At 40.8% G+C, this 20,798-nt stretch overlaps 1 protein-coding gene across 4 annotated transcripts in view; it reads left to right on the forward strand.

Moving 5' to 3' along the window:
• The window catches only part of TRANK1 (tetratricopeptide repeat and ankyrin repeat containing 1), a 120,306-nt gene that overhangs the window by 82,819 nt on the left and 16,689 nt on the right, over positions 1-20,798 (forward strand). For 3 of the 4 annotated variants that reach the window (XM_054019391.1, XM_054019389.1, XM_054019390.1), the window contains 8 exons: positions 4,443-4,697; positions 6,284-6,460; positions 8,879-11,800; positions 12,399-12,598; positions 13,136-13,273; positions 16,171-16,314; positions 17,127-17,283; positions 17,974-18,062. In XM_054019391.1, coding sequence (XP_053875366.1) covers positions 4,443-4,697; positions 6,284-6,460; positions 8,879-11,800; positions 12,399-12,598; positions 13,136-13,273; positions 16,171-16,314; positions 17,127-17,283; positions 17,974-18,062 — 4,082 coding nt within the window. The remainder of the gene's footprint in view (positions 1-4,442; positions 4,698-6,283; positions 6,461-8,878; positions 11,801-12,398; positions 12,599-13,135; positions 13,274-16,170; positions 16,315-17,126; positions 17,284-17,973; positions 18,063-20,798) is intronic. The other variant, XM_054019392.1, reaches the window with a different exon arrangement.

Consider the following 20,798-nt stretch of genomic DNA (forward strand, 5'->3'; position numbering starts at 1 on the left):
TTAGCCATAGCAGAGAGGGCCAAAGATAACAGGGAGGATGGCAGAAGTTGGTGAGGGCTGACAGGAGATGGCGCTTCCACTGTTAAGTTGTGCACACTTGTAGGAGAGCAGCTGTCACTATCCTCGTGGCAGGGAATATAGAGCTGCTCCTCTCCCCTGCTGACTCAGTGCACCTCCCCCATCTTCTGTCTTTTGTGTGGAGACAGCAAGGCACCCCTTCCGTATGTTCTCCCTTATCCACCTGCACCAGTTATGTGAGCCCCACCCCACCACATGTGCAACTGCTGGACTTTCCTCAGTAGCAACAACCCCCTGTCCTCAGAAGCTGCTGACTCTCTCTCAGGTGCTGCCCTACTTCACCTTTCCTTCCCGGTGACACTTAAGAGAAATAGCCTGGATTCTGCCTTTAGAAATCTGGATCCTTCAGGCTAGAGAGTTCTGGCTGGGCTCCTGCTTTGAATAGAAAGGGGTGTTGGCTGTGTCACCTGCTTATCGAACAGTGTTGTTGTCTGAATGGTGTCATGCTTCCTTTGAGTTCTCGCAGCTCCTATTGGCCCTCTCCGGGCCGCATAGGTTTCTCTAAATCACATGCTGGGTCTAGAAGGGGATGAGTGGAGGTGCGTGCTCTGAGGGACTTTTCTCTTCAGTCCCCTCCCACCGCAGCTGCTATGGGGAGCCAGCACTTCAGCTCACAGGCAGACAGATGTTCTAGCCGAACTTGAGTTTCTCACGACCTTGCTGTCTGCTGATCCCTGGGTGTGGGGAGTTCACAGCCTGCCAGGCCCTCTGCCCCCTGCCAGGTCATGGCTACCAGATCAGACCAATCCTGAGGCGTGGCTCAAGAGTCGGACTGACCATGGCTGGTGGCTCAGCCCACATAGTGCTGGGCTTGCAAGGAGTGCTGGTCTCCACATGCTATCTTCACCGCGATGCCTCTGCATCAGGGATGTCCATCCTGGAAGAGGTTGGGTTCACAAACTGCCCCAGGTTCCATGAGGTATCCTTGACAGATCCCTATTTTACAGGTCCCCAAAGTGATAGCTTTATGGCAGGCATGGAGGTGCCTTCTAGCCCAGCTCTAAGATGGTATGTTCCAAGTTTATTTCTGATGCTGCCAATGGCATCTTGCCACCTGTCTCTGAATCTCCCTGGGGGGCAAAGCAAAATATAGATCTGTTATTCCTGTAAGGGCTATCACATGTCCCCCTAAAACTCAACACTTGGCTAACAGCTGCTTTCTAAAAGATAAAAGCATTTTTAATTTTTCTTCCCTTCTGCAGTATTTCCCAAACTTTGGAACTCAGTACTGGGTAGGTGATATGCTGGGATACCATAGGGGGTGAGAGGTGGCGGATCATGGTAGTTTTTCAGCATAAGGATCATGGGATTTAAAAATGGGAAACTTTCATCTTTACAAAAACTAGAAACTTAACATTTGATCAAACCGTTTTCTATCTTGATCTTAGAAAGCTGTGCACATCCTATGGCTGCGTGCTGGATGTGTGAGAGAGGGAACACTGCTTGGCAAGCAGTCAGTCAGACCAGAAAGGGAATTTGGTGATGGGAATGCTACAAAGGCTCTGCTACTCTAACTGGGTAATCCCCAGCATGTTTTGAAATGTATTGTTATAAATATGAAAGCCTGTAAGGGAATTGTGATTAAATGGGCATTTAAAAAAGGTAATCAGTTGTAATCAGAAAAAGGTGAGTAATCCCTGGTCTACTCTTTATCTGTCTAGCCTTTTATGCTTCACTCATGACCATGCCACTGAGTCTCCACTCTACTCTTCTTCACCCAGATTTTCAGGATACTCTTTTCATTTTTATAGAATCTTTCCATTGTGCCCAGTCTCCTCCTGAGTAGGTTCTTTCTAAACCCCCTTTTTTAAAAAAATTCCAAAAAGAGTCCAAGGCTTTCAAGATTTGTGAACACGTTCAAGTAAATTTTTTCTCAGAAAAGAGAGAGCATAAAAATGATGGCATTTTCTTATTCAACAGAGCTGCACCCTGTGTCAGAGTTGTGTATAGTGCTGTTAGTGACAAAAATAAGCATTAGAATTGTAAAGCCAACAGAGTGGAAAGAAACTGTGTTTTGTTCTGGCTTACAGCAGAATTATTTAAATTAGTTCCTACCATAGGGACAGATTTTGCCCGCAGTTACACCAGAGCAATCCAATTAAAGAACTTGAAGACAACTAAATTGCACAGTTGAAACTGAGAGCAGAATTTAGTCTGCAGAATCTTTTATTCAGATCTTTCTGAGCTGGCAGTCAGAAAACTCATGTACGTACTTGTATAAACTCAGCAAATTTGATCTGGAAATAATTGGTGGATGGCAAACACGGAATCCCACGTTGCTATATTGTTTAGAGTCACTCTTCAGAATAGAACTGTGTTAAGCTCTAAATCCAGAGCCTGGGTCCTGGGCTGAGCAGATGTAAGGAAGAGGGGGATGAAGTAGTCTGCCTGGCCCCAATGGGAATGGAGAGGACAGGAACGTGTTTGCTGCAGCAGCCTTGCTTCCTGATGAAGCCCCGTGCCCTTTTCTTTCTCACTGCTGCTCAGGGAGTTTGAGTGGTGTGGGGCCGTGCGTTGCTGTGCGGTGCATACACCATGTATGTCACATTCTCTGCACAGCAGAACCACACCAGTTCCATTGCTACGGGGGCTGGGTTTTGCCCTAAGTGTCTATGTCTGGACTCTAGTAAATTGATCTCTCTGTTAGAGACAAAGGTGTCTGGCCATAGCTGTGATGAACCTTCCCTAAGAAAAGTTGAAGTTCATTAGCATAGTCACACTTTCTGCTGGGAGAAGCTTAGAATCAGTAAGAGAAATGATGTCCTAAGGACAGGAGGGGATAAAAAGGGTCCAGAAGAGTGCAGCAGTTGAGGTTTGTTTCAGAAAATTGAGGGATGAGAGCAGGAGAATAAAGCTCTTTTATTCCCATGAATTTAGTCCTTTTGATAAAGGTGCCAGACTGAGAGCCCCAGACTGGAGGTCCTTTAACAGATATAGCAGAGGCAGCAGCACTGCAAACTTCTCAATACTGCCTCACCAAGTGCCTCAGCCCTTTCCAGGAGACAGTCACCTTTAGGACTAAAAGTGTAGTTCACTCTTCATGCCTTTATGAATCCTTGTCCTCTACTGGTTGTGAGTTAGTGACAGTTGTGGTGATATATTGTCACGTGCACACCCTTGTCCATTAAGACGTGGACGGAGACCAACTCACTTCTCATAGGGAACCAAGCAGCTTCTGGTGATACATGTTGTTAAGCAAAGTAGAATTATTTCTGTAAAGCGGTAATTAGAACTCTCTTCTGACCTGGAAACAGTGAGTCTGTGTCTGCCTTCAGTTTTTGTTTGTGTTAGTTTTTCTTGATTTTTATATTGATCAGTGTTCAGATCTCCCTTCCTTTTTGGAGGTTTATTTAAATCCAAACTAATTGGTCCAATTCTATCTGGCTTTACCTGCTATCTGATCTCAGTATAGGAAGCCCCGTCTATATTCAGTACCATTGTATGTAGATTGAAACAGTTTAATAGCAAAGGTGCTTTACTTGTAACCCTTTGGGTTCTCCTCCAAAGGCTCCTACATTAACTAATCTTTAACAGTGAAGATTCCACAGTTGCATATTTGGTGCCTGATGAAGACTCCTTTCCTGACACCAGGAGTTGTTCTGAAACTGAAGGTTTTTTCTTCCAGTGTCAAGAACTTGCACTATTGGGACAATTAGATGCAGTTGCTGTCTGATTTTGCATTCTCTGTCTGTACCACGTCCAGTCAGTCCTTTCATTCTTTGTGAGAAGGTTTTAGATATCTGGAGCGTCATTGTGGTTTACAACTCACCTTCCATTCAGGGAATAACAACCCAAGTTACTGCTTTGCCGTTTTCCAAGAATGGGAATTGTCTGATTGGTAGTTTTGAGTTATCCAGTGATTTCTTGTTTCCTTGAGGTACTAAAATAGCAACTCTTTTACCACTAGTTTGTGAAGTCCTTCATGAAGTCCTAAATCTTTTGTCTTAAAAAAAATCGAAGTAACCTTAATTTAAATAATGGACTTTCTTAGATTCATAGATTTTAAGGCCAGAAGGGACTATTATGAACATCTGGTTTGAAGTCCTGATAACAAAGGCCACCCTTAGAAGGCCATCAACTACACGATAAAGCTGCAGTTTGACCATATTTTTTCAAGCCTCCTAAGCTGATCTCAGAAAAGAACCTTCTTGCTTACCTAAGGTAGCATTGATTTTGTTTATCTCCCCCTCCCCCCCCCCATGGTGCTGGATATAGAGTATTAATGCAAGACTGCCAGTTACATATACTGTATTTTAATGGGGATTTTTTTTTTCAGTCATTGATTCTGGAATCAGTTTGCATTGGTCATTATTTTATTGCTACCCTGCTTCTATTTAATTATCTCTTGCTTTGCTTCCTTGCAGAAATTCCTGAAGAAATGGTTTGTGACATTTATGATACCTGTGCTAGCAGTTTCATAAAGCTTTTGTTGGAGAAGCAAATGTGGCATGAAGTTTTGCTATTGCTAACACGGAAAGCCAATGGGGAAATGCCATCATGTGGTGGACTCATCAGAAACTGCAGTCTTTCAGACCTCAACATTGGCAGTGTTATCAAACAAGTTGACAGATTGGATAAGCGACGGGTGCATCTTGTAAGATGCTTGCTAAAAAGAGGAGGTGAAAACTCACAGATATTAAAATGTCCTAAAAGATTTGAAACTTCTGTTTGCTGACTGAAACAGATTAGTTTAGAAATATCACAACCTGACTCTCTGGCCCAATGTAAATACAGTAGCTGTTTTATTAAAGGCTTGATTCTATCCCCTAGATTGATTGTGGAGTAAGCTACTACTTAGCTTGAGTAAGTGTGGCAGAATCTGATCTGAAATGGATATAGGATTGTATTTGGGGGGAAATGGTCAAGTATTATTTTTGCCGTAAGCTTTGCTTGATTTTTTTTTAATTGTATTTTATTTTATTTATTTATTTTACTTCCTCATTCCCTTTCCTCAGTTTCTTCCTGCTTAAAAGAGCAGAATTGACATCATTGCCTTGGTGTGTCACAGTTGCTTTAGCCATTCACTTCTTGGGAGGCTCTTCATGCAGACACTACCACGCTTATCCATTTTGAAGTTTCCACTTTAAATCTGAATGGGAAATCCGTTTTTCTCACTTTGGGTGAGGAGAACTGTAAAGAGCTTCAGAGGGTCCTGTGGCACCTTTGAGACTAACAGAAGTACTGGGAGCATAAGCTTTTGTGGGTAAGAACCTCACTTCTTCAGATGCAAGACATCACTTGCATCTGAAGAAGTGAGGTTCTTACCCACGAAAGCTTATGCTCCCAGTACTTCTGTTAGTCTCAAAGGTGCCACAGGACCCTCTGTTGCTTTTTACAGATTCAGACTAACACGGCTACCCCTCTGATACTTGTAAAGAGCTTGTGTTCTTTGTTCTGAATGTAAATAAGCACAGTTAACCTCACTTTGGACCCCCATGTTATTTTCCTTAAGGTTTTTCATGGCAAAATGCATTTTTATATAAACACACACCTTCCTATACAGTATTCTAGGTGTTTTAAGGTAAGCATGAAGACAAGTTCCATTCTCCAAAGAGTATTCAATGCAAGTAGCTGAAGTTTTAAAGAGAGAGAAAAGAGATGAAATAGCCATTATGTCTCACCAGATATGAGGGCTTTTGGAGAAGAGGAGCAGTTAGTAGTTGTGACACTCTGGGATCTATTCTGTTTTAGTTCTTTGCTTCTGCTAGGTCTGAAAATTGGGATTACTCTGACATGTTTTTTTCCCCCTCTGACCAATGCAGTGGGGATAAATTAATATTTTTAAAAGTGGAGAGGGGAAAGTAGTCTTAGTGTGTACCACTAATGTGTACAAGCAGCGTTATAACTCTGTGTATGTCTGAAGCCAGAAGAATTCACATTCTTTTCTTCAAATATTTGACTTCTACGCTGATTTATTGAAACAGGTATGTTGAGGGAAATCCTGGCCTTTATATTTGAAGAGAGAAATTGTTTTTAATTTGACTCAGTTTTGGGAGAGTTCATATGAGGTTGGCTTAATATTTGAATTTCCTTAATAGTCTGTTAAATGTATAAATGTGATCAGCTGGTTAAACAATGCGTATATTCTTTTTTAACATCTACTCTCTCAACAACTGAAGCTGATGTCTTACATTTGATGCTCTTTTTGAGTTTACAAATCAATTGTATCAAATTTAATCTTAAATATGCCAATCTATTTCACTAGCTTCACCTGAGGGGACTGGAGCCATCCCTGAAAAACCACTGCAGATGTGCTTGAAAAATAATGATTTTGAATTGGCTTATTTGCTGCTGAGCAGTGGTGCAGATCCTCGGAGTGTTTCTCTTGTCGAAGGCGATACTCCTTTGCATGCTGCTGTTTCCATCTGCTTAGATAAAAGAGGTAAGTCTTCGTTTTGGTGCGCAGGTCCACCTAAACGTTAATTTATTCTGATTATTATAGGAAGGAAGATTTATTATTTCTACTTCGACACCTGCATAATGACTAATATTGTATAGGAACCAAAAAAATGTGGAGGGTCAGAAAAGGAAGAGAAATGTCGAAAACTGAGTTACAACTGTTGACTCTCCAGAATTTGCCCCTTAAGTTCTTTACTCTATTTTTATTCGGTCCTTACCAAGCTAAGCATTCATTGACTTCAATGGGAACTTTGCCTGAATAAGAACAGAATAAAAACTGAGTAAAACATTTTAGAGCTTGGTCCAAAAGAAATTAATATAAATTAAATAATACAGATTATTTTATATTTTGTTATATATTAATTTTCAGAAAGCCTTTGACAGTGTTCCTCACCAAAGGCTTTTAAGCACAGTAAACTGACAGTGGATAAGAGAGACGGTCCTCTCATGGATCAGTAACCGGTTAAAAGACAGAAAACAGAGGGTAGGAATAACTGGTCATTTTCAAATGGAAAGAGTTAAATAATGGTGTTCCCCAAGGATCTGTACTGGGAACAGTGCTGTTCAACATATTCATAAATGATATGGGAAAAAGGGGTAAACAGTGGGGTGGCAAAATTTGCAGACAATGCAAAGTTACTGAAGATGGTTAAGTCCAAATCAGACTGTGAAAAGTTACAAAGGGATCTCACAAAACTGGGTGACTGGGCAACAAAATGGCAGATGAAAATGCCAAGTAATGCGCATTAGAAAATATCCCAACTATAGATACAAAATGATGATGCCTAAATTTGCTGAATAAACTCAAGAAAGAGATCTTGGAGTCATTGTGGATAGTTCTCTGAAAACTTCTGATCAGTGTGCAGCGGCTGTCCAAAAAAAAAAAAAAAAAAAAGCCTAGCAGAGTGTTAGGAATCTTTAGGAAAAGAATTGATAATGCCACTATATAAATCCATGCGCCCACACCTTGAATACTGCATGCAGTTCTGGTCACCCCATCTCTATAAAGATGTATTAGGATTGGGGAAAGGTACAGAGAAAGGCAACAAAAATGATTAGGGGTATGGAACAGCTTCCAAATGAGGAGAAATTAAAAAAGCTGGGACTTTTCAGCTTGGAAAAGAGACAGCTAAGAGGGGATATGATAGAGGTCTATAAAATCTTGGTTGGTGTGGAGAAAGTGAATAAGGAAGTGTTTGTTTATGCCTTCACATAATGCAAGAACCAGGGGTCACTGAAATTAATAGGCAGCAGGTTTAAAATGAACAAAAGGAAATATTACTTGACACACACACAGTGGAACTCATTGTCAGGGGATGGTGTGAAGGCCAAAACAATAACGAGGTTCAAAAAAGAACTAGGTAAATTCATAGAAGATAAGTCCATCAGTGGCTATTAGCCAAGATGCTTAGGGACACAACACCATGTTCTAGGCGTCCCTAAATCTTTGACTACCAGAAGATGGGACTGGATGACCAGGGATGGATCACTCAATAAATTGCCCTGTTCTGTTCATTCCCTCTGAAGCATTTGGCATCGGCCATTGTTGGAAGACAGGGTACTGGGCTAGATGGACCATTGTTCTGACCCAGTATGGCCCTTCTTATGTTCCGATAAACTGTCAAGTTAGGTTCAAAATTCAGGTTTTGTATAAAAATGGTTTTGTAAATCCAAAGGATTAAAGCAGTGTCTTTATTGAAGTTTTTCTTACAATTGTATACATTTTTTTTAAGATGAAAATTTTTAATAATAATTTTGGCCGTCATGCTATATCCAGGGTTTACAATTTAGAAAAAAAAATTTCATGTGTACTCAAATTGCCACATGACTAAGACTAAAAATGCTATAGAATATCTGATATCTCTAATCTTCTGGAGGGCATGTAGATGGCTCAGGAAACTTCCGTTTTGGGAAAATGGTTTGAAGTTGGACTCGGTTTATAGTGACCAAATGCTAACAACATCAGACGTTGTTCATTTCAATAGGTCACCCAACATAGTTCATTACCAAGCTGACAAATGTCCAACATCAGAAGAATCAAAAGAGCTGGCACTTTTGTTGTCAGTTGCATGGGGAGAAGCTGTTAATTGAGCAGACATGGAGACTAAACAAGTCTCTCACCCAAGAAGGATAAAAGAAAAATTCAGCACAATGGTGGGGGGAATGTGGCAAATCTTCTATTGCCCTTGCTGCTGTTGTGCCTGTTTTTCGGAATAAATAGAAAACCTCTGTTTTTAGGGCTATCAAAATGAGATGTGTTAGAAGCACTAAATTCACTTTATTATTGTAAAGGACATTTATTTTCAGTTAATAACAGCAAAGAGATTAGTAATATACATTTTCTGGTTCTCAGGAGAAAGTATATTTAAGTTAGTGATTTGTTGTTATATTTTTTTTTCAGATGACATTGGTTTACGCTTTCTGAACTATCTACTGGATCTCTATGGTTCAAACCCATCCACTTTCCCACACCTTAATCCAAACAGCCAAGATAAGAATGGAAATACAGTGATGCATATTATATTTCAGAAAACTCAGTCAAAGCAGGTTAAGAAAATAATGGATTCGTTAGCAAAGTTTGACATTAACTTTAACTTGAAAAATAAATTAGGAAAAGATGTGAGGCACAGAATAAAAAAAAATGACCCTCGGCTACTCACCTGGAATACAGCTGTGTCAGAGAAGAGGAGGCACCGGCAAGATACAGTAGGGCAGGTAGTTAAGCTGCCTAAATCCATTCCAGTCTGTAACACATCACAGCCAAAAAGCACAGCTCATTCGTCATCTGCATCTGTCTGGAGAGCGTCACCTGGCAACTTGGCACCTGCTAATATCCAAAATACAGAGCCAGTTCCTGATAACTGGGAAGAAGCAGACAATGCTCGGTTGACAAAGCAAGAAACTGGAGAAGTAAATAAGCCCTTAACTCTGCGGGAAAGCCTACTGAAAGCAATCACAGATTTAATCCAGTGTCTTCAATTGGGTGACAACCCGATAGAGGATAATTCTCAGGTATCAAACCCATCTTCAGCACCAACCAGCGTTGAAGGTAAAAAGAGCGAGCCCCAGCAAACCTGTGGATATGAGAGTTTGGCTCACAGTAAAGGAGAGGATGCTGACCCTGAGAAAGTGGAGGATACTCAGGACTGTGGTGAATCTGACATGCCTATGCCTAATGGCGTAGGTGAAGAAACAATGGAAGTTAGTGGGCAGATTCAGGACATTGAGGCATATATTCAGGACTTTGATAACATGACATGGGAAATAGAGTGCACTTCTGAAATGCTGAAGAAGCTAGGCAGCAAAGCTGTACCTCATTATATGAAAAAGAAAATTATACTGGCAGTTCAGCAGCTGGGAAATGGAGAATGGACCCAGGGCCTCCAAAAGCGGCTAAAACATTTGAAAGCTGATATTCAGCTGTACGAAGCTAAGCTGGACAAAGGAGCAAGGATGTTATGGGAGCTTGCAATAGACTTTTCTCCCCGTTGTAGTGAGGCTGCAGAAAAGATTATAGAGACAGAACAGTCTATACATCCTCTAGAGAAGTCTGGGAGAGTTTACACCGAAATCATTAGAATATGGGACATTGTTCTTGATCATTGCAAACTCGACCGTGCTATTGGCACTATATGTACTGCATACAACCGTGGCTTGTCCTGCATCTTGAGGAAAAAACTCAAGGGTATAAGTAAAATCAAGCAGTCTTCTAACTTGAAAATGCAAAAGCGCATTCCTCGTTGTTATGTTGAAGACACAGAGGCAGAAAAAACAAAAGAACACATCATACCTGAATACTTCCCTCCAGCCAGCGCAGTGGAAACGGAATATAATATAATGAAATTTCACAGCTTCAGTACTAACATGGCACTTAACATCATAAATGATATGAATTCTGCTGTTGAATACCCCTTCAGAGTTGGTGAGTTAGAGTATGCAGTGATTGACCTCAGTCCCAAACCCATGGAGCCAATAATCTTAATTGGACGGAGTGGAACAGGAAAGACTACTTGTTGCTTATATAGACTATGGAAGAAATTCCATTCTTACTGGGAGAAAGCACAGTTGGCAGAAGCCCCTTTGCTGGTTAGACAAATGTGGCAGAGAAGAAAGTTTGAAATTGAATCTGAAAAAGAAAGCACAGGGGAGGATGATGATGAAAAGCAAGACAACAATGACTCCAGTGAGTCAACTGAGTTGGAAAGCATAGATGATGAACAAGAACAAGATGATGAAGGTGAACAATATTCAAGTGCAGATGACGCTGAATTGAATTTATTAGGTGACTGTGAAGAGGAGGAAGAGCATAGCACAGTAGAATCAGACAAATTGGAACACTTGCATCAGATCTTTGTTACTAAAAATCATGTTCTGTGCCAAGAGGTTCAGAGGAATTTTATTGAGCTCAGTAAGTCTTCTAAGTCAACAAGTCATTTCCAGCCACTTGAGCCAAATGTTTACAAGCTACAAGACGTTAAAGATGAAAATTTCCCATTGTATGTCACCTCAAAACAGTTGTTACTATTACTCGATGCATCCATACCAGATCCATTTTTTCTGAGGAATGAAGATGGAAGTCTTAAAAGAACCATTGTTGGTTGGTCCACTCAAGAAGATTTGGTCATACCAAATTGGCAAGATGAGGAGGAAGAAGGTAACGCTGAAGTAGAATATGGTGAGGATGAAAAGGCTGCAGAAGCTCACTCAAGAGAAAATGACCCTCGAGTTTTTGTGACTTATGATGTGTTCGCTAATGAAATGTGGCCAAAAATGATGAAAGGCAAAAACTCCTATAACCCTGCATTGGTTTGGAAAGAAATAAAATCTTTTTTGAAAGGGTCTTTTGAAGCACTAAGTTGTCCGCAGGGTAAACTTACAGAAGAAGAGTACAAAAAACTAGGGCGGAAGAGATCACCAAACTTCAAGGAAGACCGGAGTGAAATCTATCATCTCTTTTGTCTTTATCAGCAAATAAGGTCACAAAGAGGTTACTTTGATGAGGAAGATGTCCTATATAATTTATCTCAAAGACTCTCTAAGCTTGAGGAGCTACCGTGGTCCATCCATGAACTTTATGGTGATGAGATTCAAGACTTCACTCAAGCTGAGCTAGCACTGCTAATGAAATGCATCAATGACCCTAATGCAATGTTCCTTACTGGTGACACTGCACAAAGCATAATGAAGGGAGTTGCTTTTCGTTTTAGTGATCTGAGGTCACTATTCCATTACGCCAGCAAGAACTCAGTTGACAAGAAACAATGTGTTGTTAGAAAACCTAAAAGGATATATCAGCTATATCAGAACTACAGATCTCATTCAGGTAGAGAAATTACTATGTTCTGTTTTGGGGACAAAATCTTCAAAAGGCAGTAGTGATTGTGGATGTCTCAATATTTGGGTGCTCAACATGAGATACTGTTAAAGGGAACTGATTTTCAGATGGCAGGTGCTCAGTGCTTTTGGAAAATCTGATCCCTTTAAGGTATCCTGAGTTGGGCACCCAAAAATGAAGCCTCCTAAAATCATCAGTCACTCTAGAAAGTCTTTCCCTCACTGAATGTTTTGTTTGGGGTATTTGACCCATTTAGGATGATTTTTTTTAAAATATTTTTGTCTTAAATTGCTGCTTCCACACCTCCCAAAATTCACAATTTTGAGGACAAGTGGCCTACTTCTGCTCTTGATGTTTTTTCACGTTTTTAATCTTTGCTTAGTCTCGTAGCCTATGTTCTGATTTGTGGTGGCCCTGCAAATCAGAGATGCTCAAAGTGTATCCTACAGCTGCTGTCTCCTCCTAATCACAATCTTAATCTGGCATTTCCAGATTCTGTGCAATCTGAACAACGTTCATTTTTATTATAGTTATGTTTATGTGAGGTATATATTAAGTTTGTAATATGTATTTTTGATCATCACAGGAATTCTACATCTGGCCTCTGGGGTGGTTGATTTACTTCAGTACTATTTCCCAGAATCTTTTGATCGTCTTCCTAGGGATTCTGGCCTCTTTGACGGACCTAAACCTACTGTCTTAGAGTCTTGCAGTGTTAGTGACCTGGCAATTTTACTGAGAGGCAACAAAAGAAAAACACAGCCAATTGAATTTGGAGCACATCAGGTTGGCTTTACTTTTTTTTATGATGTTTTATATAGAGTTTTTTGGTTTGTAGCCAGATGTAATAGCACAATCCACTTTTCTTAAGGACCAACCCCCTGACTGCTTGCAACATTCTTTTGGTGTCCATATTGCTCCATGATAAATTATAATGTACAAATTCAGGACTTACCTTTCTCATTTCTGCTTCAGAACCTTTTTAAAAACAGGTATATTTGACTTTCTCTTATTGTAATTTCTGCTCAGTCCTGCCGCACTTTTCATTCAGATTTTTCTCTTCCACTAATACGCCATCTGTCTCATAATAATAGGTAGTGTGTCACTGTTCTGGCAGCCAGAAAGCAGCTTAGCAACCCCTTTTCTGGAACGTGCTGAAGTATCCATGGAGTTATCAATGTTGTATTAAAACTATGTTACCTACTTTAGTCTACATCTTAGATAACTTTGCATTGCAATAACTAATTGCTCATTTTCCACTCTCTAAATGAAATATGTTTTCTTTTTGATTCATGTGTCACTAATGCATTTATGTTTTGGCAGGTGATATTAGTAGCGAATGAAATGGTGAAGGATAAGATTCCAGAGGAACTTAGTTTAGCACTTGTGCTAACAATTTATGAAGCAAAGGGCTTGGAATTTGATGATGTCCTCCTTTACAACTTTTTCACAGATTCTGAGGTATTTAATTGCACTTTATTTTCCGCTTTTGCTTCTTCCTGTTGGTCTAAAGTTGGTCTAACTGTCCTAGCTGAGGAAATATATACAGTTCTCTCTAGAGATAGTCAGTTCCACTACAGAATTGGACTCGGGGCTCACCGGTAAGCAAGTTGAGCTGCTGCTCGCTCATCCCTACATGGGTTGCTGCATCTTCTGTTGCACTGGCTTATTTCTGGTATTTATTTTTCTCATTTTAAAAGTTTTCTGTGATATGAGCTGGGTTCAGGAAAGTGACAGACCAGCAGTATAGGCTAGAGCAGTGGCTCTCAACCAGGAGTACATGTACCCTCGGGAGTACCAAAGAGGTCTTCCAGGGGGTACATCAACTCATCTAAAGATTTGCCTAGTTTTCATAGAATCATAGAATATCAGGGTTGGAAGGGACCTCAAGAGGTCATCTAGTCCAACCCCCTGCTCAAAGCAGGACCAATTCCCAACTAAATCATCCCAGCCAGGGCTTTGTCAAGCCGGGCCTTAAAAACCTCCAAGGAAGGAGACTCCACCACCTCCCTAGGTAACGCATTCCAGTGTTTCACCACCCTCCTAGTGAAATAGTGTTTCCTAATATCCAACCTGGACCTCCCCCACTGCAACTTGAGACCATTGCTTCTTATTCTGTCATCTGCCACCACTGAGAACAGCCGAGCTCCATCCTCTTTGGAACCCTCCTTCAGGTAGTTGAAAGCTGCTATCAAATCCCCCCTCATTCTTCTCTTCTGGAGACTAAACAATCCCAGTTCCCTCAGCCTCTCCTCATAAGTCATGTGCTCCAGACCCCTAATCATTTTTGTTGCCCTCCGCTGGACTCTTTCCAATTTTTCCACATCCTTCTTGTAGACAAGGTATTCCAGATGAGGCCTCACCAATGTTGAATAAAGGGGAACGATCATGTTCCTCGATCTGCTGGCAGTGCCCCTACTTATACAGCCCAAAATGCCGTTAGCCTTCTTGGCAACAAGAGCACACTGTTGACTCATATCCAGCTTCTCGTCCACTGTGACCCCTAGGTCCTTTTCTGCAGAACTGTTACCTAGCCATTCGGTTCCTAGTCTGTAGCAGTGCATGGGATTCTTCTGTCCTAAGTGCAGGACTCTGCACTTATCCTTGTTGAACCTCATCAGGTTTTTTTTTTTTTTTGGTCTAGGTCCCTCTGTATCCGATCCCTACCCTCTAGTGTATCTACCACGCCTCCTAGTTTAGTGTCATCTGCAAACTTGCTGAGAGTGCAGTCCACACCATCCTCCAGATCATTAATAAAGATATTAAACAAAACCGATCCCAGGACCCACTCTTGGGGCACTCCGCTTGAAACCGGCTGCCAACTAGACATGGAGCCATTGATCACTACCCGTTGAGCCCGACGATCTAGCCAGCTTTCTATCCACCTTACAGTCCATTCATCCAGTCCATACTTCTTTAACTTGGCTGCAAGAATACTGTGGGAATAATTAATGGAGATATCCTATCTCCTAGAGCTGGAAGGGACCTTGAAAGGTCATCAAGTCCAACCCCCTGCCTTTGCTAGCAGGACCAAGTACTGATTTTGCCTCAGATCCCTAAGTGGCCCCCTCAAGGATTGAACTCACAACCCTGGGTTTAGCAGGCCAATGCTCAAACCACTGAGCTATCCCTCCCCCCCCAGGCTACATAATAGCACATAAAAAGCACTAGCCAAGTCAGTACAAATTAAAATTTCATACAGACAATGCCTTGTTTATACTTCTTTATAGACTATACACTGAAATGTAGGTAAAATATTTGTATCCAAATTGATTTATTTTATAATTGTATGGTAAAAATGAGAAAGTAAACAATTTTTCAGTAATAGTGTGCTGTGACATTTTTGTATTGTATTTGTCTGATTTTGTAAGCAAGTCGTTCTTAAGTGAGATGTAACTTGGGGTACGGAAAGGGATACAGTAGTCTGGTAAAGATTGAGAGCCACTGGGCTAGAGCTTAGGTATACTGTGCACTTCTTGAGCTTTTTAACATAGCTCTGCTAATATACATCAGTCCCGAAGAGTGATCCTCCTGTCATTTTTACACTGTTGTGAATCAGGAGTAATGCCATTGACGTCAACAGTTAAAACAGCATAAGTGAGAGGAGGATCTGCCCCTGAATCTTTAGCATCCATAAGTCAAATCTCTGGTTTCTCTTAAAGAGAGAGCCATTCGTATGATGGTTTTTCACTGTTCACAGAAGTCTAGTCAAAAGTTAGGATGAGTCCTCTTTAATGAAGCAGAATTTGGATACAGGTTTCCAGAGTGAAAAACTATTTTATTAACTGACTTTGCCATGTAAGCATCATGTTTTGAGGTATGAATATAAAAGAAACTTAGAAGTTATTTGTTTTTTGTTTGGTTGGTTTTTTTGCACTCCGGGAACATAAAATGATTTTGACTTGAATTACAATTAGCAAGAGTTTCAATAATACCTAGCTTTTTTTCCATAAAGACTTCTTAATTTGATTATTTAAGGTTGTGATTGCAACAGAAATATGAGTTCGTGACTGTATATCAAGCTTAACTTTGGTTTTCTTGACTTTTTCAGGTTTGCACCATAAATTCGACATTATTGAAACAGTGTTTCATTTAATAAAGAAAAGATGCAATAATTTAAAAGCGGCAGAAAATATTATATTTAATAAAGATTTTAGTTGAGAATTATGTATGGTATTTATACAAATTAAGGTCCCAATCCACAACTTTTAGGATATAGGTAGATTGCTGCATGCAGAATCTTGGATGTGTGTGCATGGGGTTTTAAAATATATATTACATATGTGTACGTATATGTAGGCATGGGTATGCAGTAGATTCAGCTAACCTGAAGTCTTTGTATGTTTCTCAAATTATAGGCTTACAAAGAGTGGAAGATCATTTCTTCTTTTACCCCTTCCTCTGATTCACTAGGAGAAAGCAAGCTGGTGATCGAAACACCTTTAGAGAAAAATATTGCTACTCAGAGCAGATCTCCGGTGCTTAATCCAGAAATGTACAAGGTGATACACTCTGGGGTTTTTTTTATAACAACATTGTTTGGAGATAGCAAGCACACAACAAATTAAGAAAAATCTCAAAGTTCAAGAAAGACTCCTAATAAATCTTATTTGGCATTTTCATGTATAACAGTTCTTTCAATAATATAGTAATATTACATAGGGTAATTAATTAATCCCAGATCCATCAATATTTTTTCTTGTTTCTGGCTTTTACCGAACACATGATTTTCTTGGGAGGATTTAGAAGGTTGTATGTTTTTGGACATATAGCAGGTGGGAAGGCAAAGATCTTATATAGTTAACTCTTAGTTGTAGTAGTTATGGTTAAAAAACGAATTAAGAGTTAGTAACTAATTGACCTCTATGTTATTCCAATCTTTTACTGTTGTAACTATTAAAAGCAATGAAGTTACATGAGGGATGCAGTAGTGAACCAGACTCTTAATACCAGATTTTTCAAAATTGTGAGAGAAATTGCATGTTTAATTTGTGCTTGAAGTGTCCATAATTGTGTGCAAAAAATAAATGACTTCATTTGTAAATGTTTTTTAGACATAAAACTGGCTCTTTGTGTATGGAACTATCTAACTTGCAGTACAAGTAATTGCGCACAAATTAGATGCAAAATTGCACATGCATTTTTGCAGGCATAATTCAAAATCAGGCCCTTAATATTTAAAGTGGCTTATTTTAAGATACTTTACTTTAAATAGTTAATTCTGTATGTACTCATAGCATTCCTTTTACCATGCACTCATATCATTTCCTGCACATATCATGTCATTTTGTCTTATTTAATCACTCTATCCTAGATGCTCAATGGAGAGCTGAAGCAGTTGTATACTGCCATTACAAGAGCCAGGGTCAATCTTTGGATCTTTGATGAAAACAGTGACAAGCGGGCTCCAGCTTTTAAATATTTCATCAAAAGGGAATTTGTTCAAGTTGTCAAAATAGATGAAAACAAAGGTAAAAGCTACATAAAAACTTCCTATAAAAACTCTGAAAAGATAATCCACTAAATGTTTGTTGTTTGTTTTAAACCAGTTAAAATTCCCGTGTTCTTAGCAAATATTTCTAGCTTTTGAATTATCATAATATGATGAATGGTGTGTGTGTGTGTGTGTGTGTGTGTGTGTGTGTGTGTGTTTTTTTTTGCTTGCCACTAATGTTGTACATTTAAGAGTAAAATACTATACTTTTCTTAGCTCTAAAATATCTGCAATGTTTGTGAGACATCTCATTGTTATCATCTTTCCTGTACAAGTGAGGAAGGTATGCAACCAACTCATAAACTCTGAGTATTGATTATGAAAAACTGTCTGAGTTAAATGAAACTACTTGTTGTTAGCAAATGAAAGAACCTATTTATTATTAAGGGACAATAAGGTTACTCTAATCTTTGTTGCCTGTGTAGTAATTACAATTTTTAGAGGCCTTTTAAAATAAAACTTGAATTGTCAATTTTAAAGGTAAGTAAAAAATTAGGAAAAATCTAATTTACCCCTTGGTGTGATCAGTTGATTTGAGTGTAAATCATGGGGATTTTGGAAAACTGTAAAATGACGATAATCCTTAGCTTTGACATATATTAAGTGTCTTCTCTTATACCATATCACTAACATAAAATAACTGTCTTCCATCTTCTCCACTACCCAGATTTTGATGATAGCATGTTTGTTAAAACTTCAACCCCAGAAGAATGGATTGCACAAGGAGAATACTATGCTAAGCATCAGTGTTGGAAGGTAAAGTCATATGTTTATCTGAGATAAGTCATGTTATCTCAGTTTTGAGACCCTGTTCTCTTTGTATCCGTAAAAGTCACTTTAGAATCATTTGGCTGTTTTACAGTAACAAAAATATGAGTCAGTTGAAAGTTGTGACTTTGAACCATTTCAAATTTTATTTCAGTAAACAGTGTTGTAGGCAAGACACTCAATTTCTTGGAAGCATAAAGATCTGGGTGATGAGCCCAGAACCTTTTAAGGTCACAGTGTGGTTTATGTCTGTATCTATTTAATCTCTTTCTAGCAGTAATATCCGAGAACCAAAGGATTTTGCTGCAATACAAAAGTCCATATAAAATATTAAATAATTAAAAAATGAAACCATCATTTTAAAGTGTGCACAATATTATTAAAAAGGCCTGTTAGAACTCTTGACTTTTAAAGTCTATTATTTGCTAGATTGCTAGCTAATATCGTCCAAATTGGGTCTGTCTGGTCAGTTGATAATGTGGAAATGTTCGGACTATTTCTCAAGTAAATAACTATAAGACTAAGTTTCTGTGATGGGTATCAGAATGGTGCATTACATTTCCTGACGAGAGCAGCATATAGAGTTCTTGTTTAAAAAAAAATTCCATGGAAGCACAAACTGTGTGTTCAGTACTCCTGCCATACAGGCCAAAAAAAAAAAAAAAAGCTTCCTAATCTGATAAAGACGGTGGGTTCTGGAAGGAATGGGATTATCTATATCCAATACTGATTCCTTAGACCAGTGAGGAAGTTAGCAGAAGATCCTTCCATATCTCTGGCTACAAAGGTTGGCTGTAAGAAAGGAGATTAACTTAAAGGAAAGGAAAATGTGGGAGATTGTGATGGGGTGGAGTAGGTCTGGCGGTCCCCTGCTGGAGGCCTCACAGCTCTGCCTCACCCTGCCCCAGAAAAGAGCAGAGGAGAAGTCCTCCAGGCAGCCTAGAGTGGCTGAAGGGGAGCAGCCAATTTGAGGAGGGGTTGCTGGAGTGACCAGTCAGGGGCCAGAAGAGCTATATAAAAGGAAGCAGCAGATGCAGAGCAGTCAGTTGCTGCCTGTAGGTTGAAGAGGGAGGACCAGTGCCTGGCTGGATAGGACAGGACCGTGGACAGCTCACTGCAGGAAGGGTTGAGCTCAGGGAAGGCTGCCAAAGACTGGGTGCCTGGCCAGCTGAAAGAGCATCAGGACTGTGGACAGCTCACTGCAGGGAGGACTGAGCTCAGGACCTACCCAGACCAGGCGAGGGTATCGTGATGGGCCCTGCTGGGTCTGGTTGAAGACAGAGTCCAGGGAGGGCTGCCAAAAAGGATGCCAACTGAGGATACTGAGGTGGGCCCCTATTGGACTGTTAAAGAAGGCAGTGCCTCCGGGAAGGAAGCTTTGGTGCTATGGCTCCATACCAGGGCCATGAGAAAGAACTAGAGACTGTATATCTTGGATATGGGAGAGTGACCAAAGGGCGGAGTCACTGAAGACCTGCTGAACAACCGTTGGCTGGGGGGTAGGGAGGGGCACCCCATTGTCAGAACAGAGAGAAAAGCAGGCTCACACCCTACCAGAAAGGAGGCACCTGGGAGACATTGGTGCCAACTGTGTTACAGAGATCCTTGAAGCTCCTACATATCATTTCTATTAATTAAATGATGGACTTTATGTAAGCTTGTATTGTCCAGGAGAGGGCTGGGCAGTACAGGACATACCTTTCCGAGAGGAAATCTGTGACTAGAAGTGTGTTGGGGTCACCCTGCAGTATAACTGAGGCTGATAAGAGCCTAGGTGTGACTGGCAGGCTGCAGGTGCACACAGACGTAGCTGGGAGTGATTTGCATGCAGGAGGCTGTTTTGGAGCACTCCCAGGATGCCAGGTCAGGCCAACAGGTGGATGCTCCTAGAGGCGATGTGGGGGGGGGCATGCAGGGTCACATCCCCCAAGTTGTTGCTTGGCTTGTAGTGAGCATGCTCACATGGACTGAGCATGCTCAGTAACATCTGCTGAAACCATTGCCCTCACTCTGTCCCCCCATTATTGACAGGTACAGGTAGTCTGATCCCTCCGTCCTCCTTAGAAGGGAATCACCAACCACCACCCTCTGTTTCCTCTTGGGAGTGGTGGTCATGATCCTCTCAGCCTTGGAAATACATGGCTTCTCCTCCTCCCGCAGTGGTCGGGGGGAGATTCTAGATCCCTTGTTGCCAGGGCAGCATACAATTTTTTTTAGTATGGACAGTAGGTTGGGAGCAGGGGTGGAGCACTGCCTGCTGCCAGAAGTAACCAGCAGCCAGGTTCATCCCTGTGAAGAAGCCATTTCCTCCTTTCCTGGTGATAGTACTGCAGTCCTCTCCAGCCAGTTGCTTCCTTCACCTTGGAGGTCTTCCTCCTGTGCACACATGCTCCTCAGCCTAGCCACCTCCTCCTGTAGCTCTCCCATATGCTTCCTGGGAGATTCTACCAGTAGACACCTTTCACACTGGATGGTCTTCCCAGTGAGGCTTTCTGTGAGGGGAAATGCAGGTCAGGGTCTCTGCAAATCCATACCAAGACCTGGATAGAGATCCATGGTTGGGTTCTCTGTCTGGACACAGGTGCAGGTGGAGGAGCCAGAAGCATTGGCGGTGCAGCCTTTCCGAGCCATGCTGATTTGATTCTTTCTCCCTCCTACAAGCTCCCTCTCAGACTCTTCTGTATGCTGCCCTCTGTTGGCTAGCTCTCCGTGGTCACTTAGCAT

Source organism: Malaclemys terrapin, chromosome 2, assembly GCF_027887155.1.
Source record: "Malaclemys terrapin pileata isolate rMalTer1 chromosome 2, rMalTer1.hap1, whole genome shotgun sequence".
Classification (NCBI taxonomy): domain Eukaryota; kingdom Metazoa; phylum Chordata; order Testudines; family Emydidae; genus Malaclemys; species Malaclemys terrapin.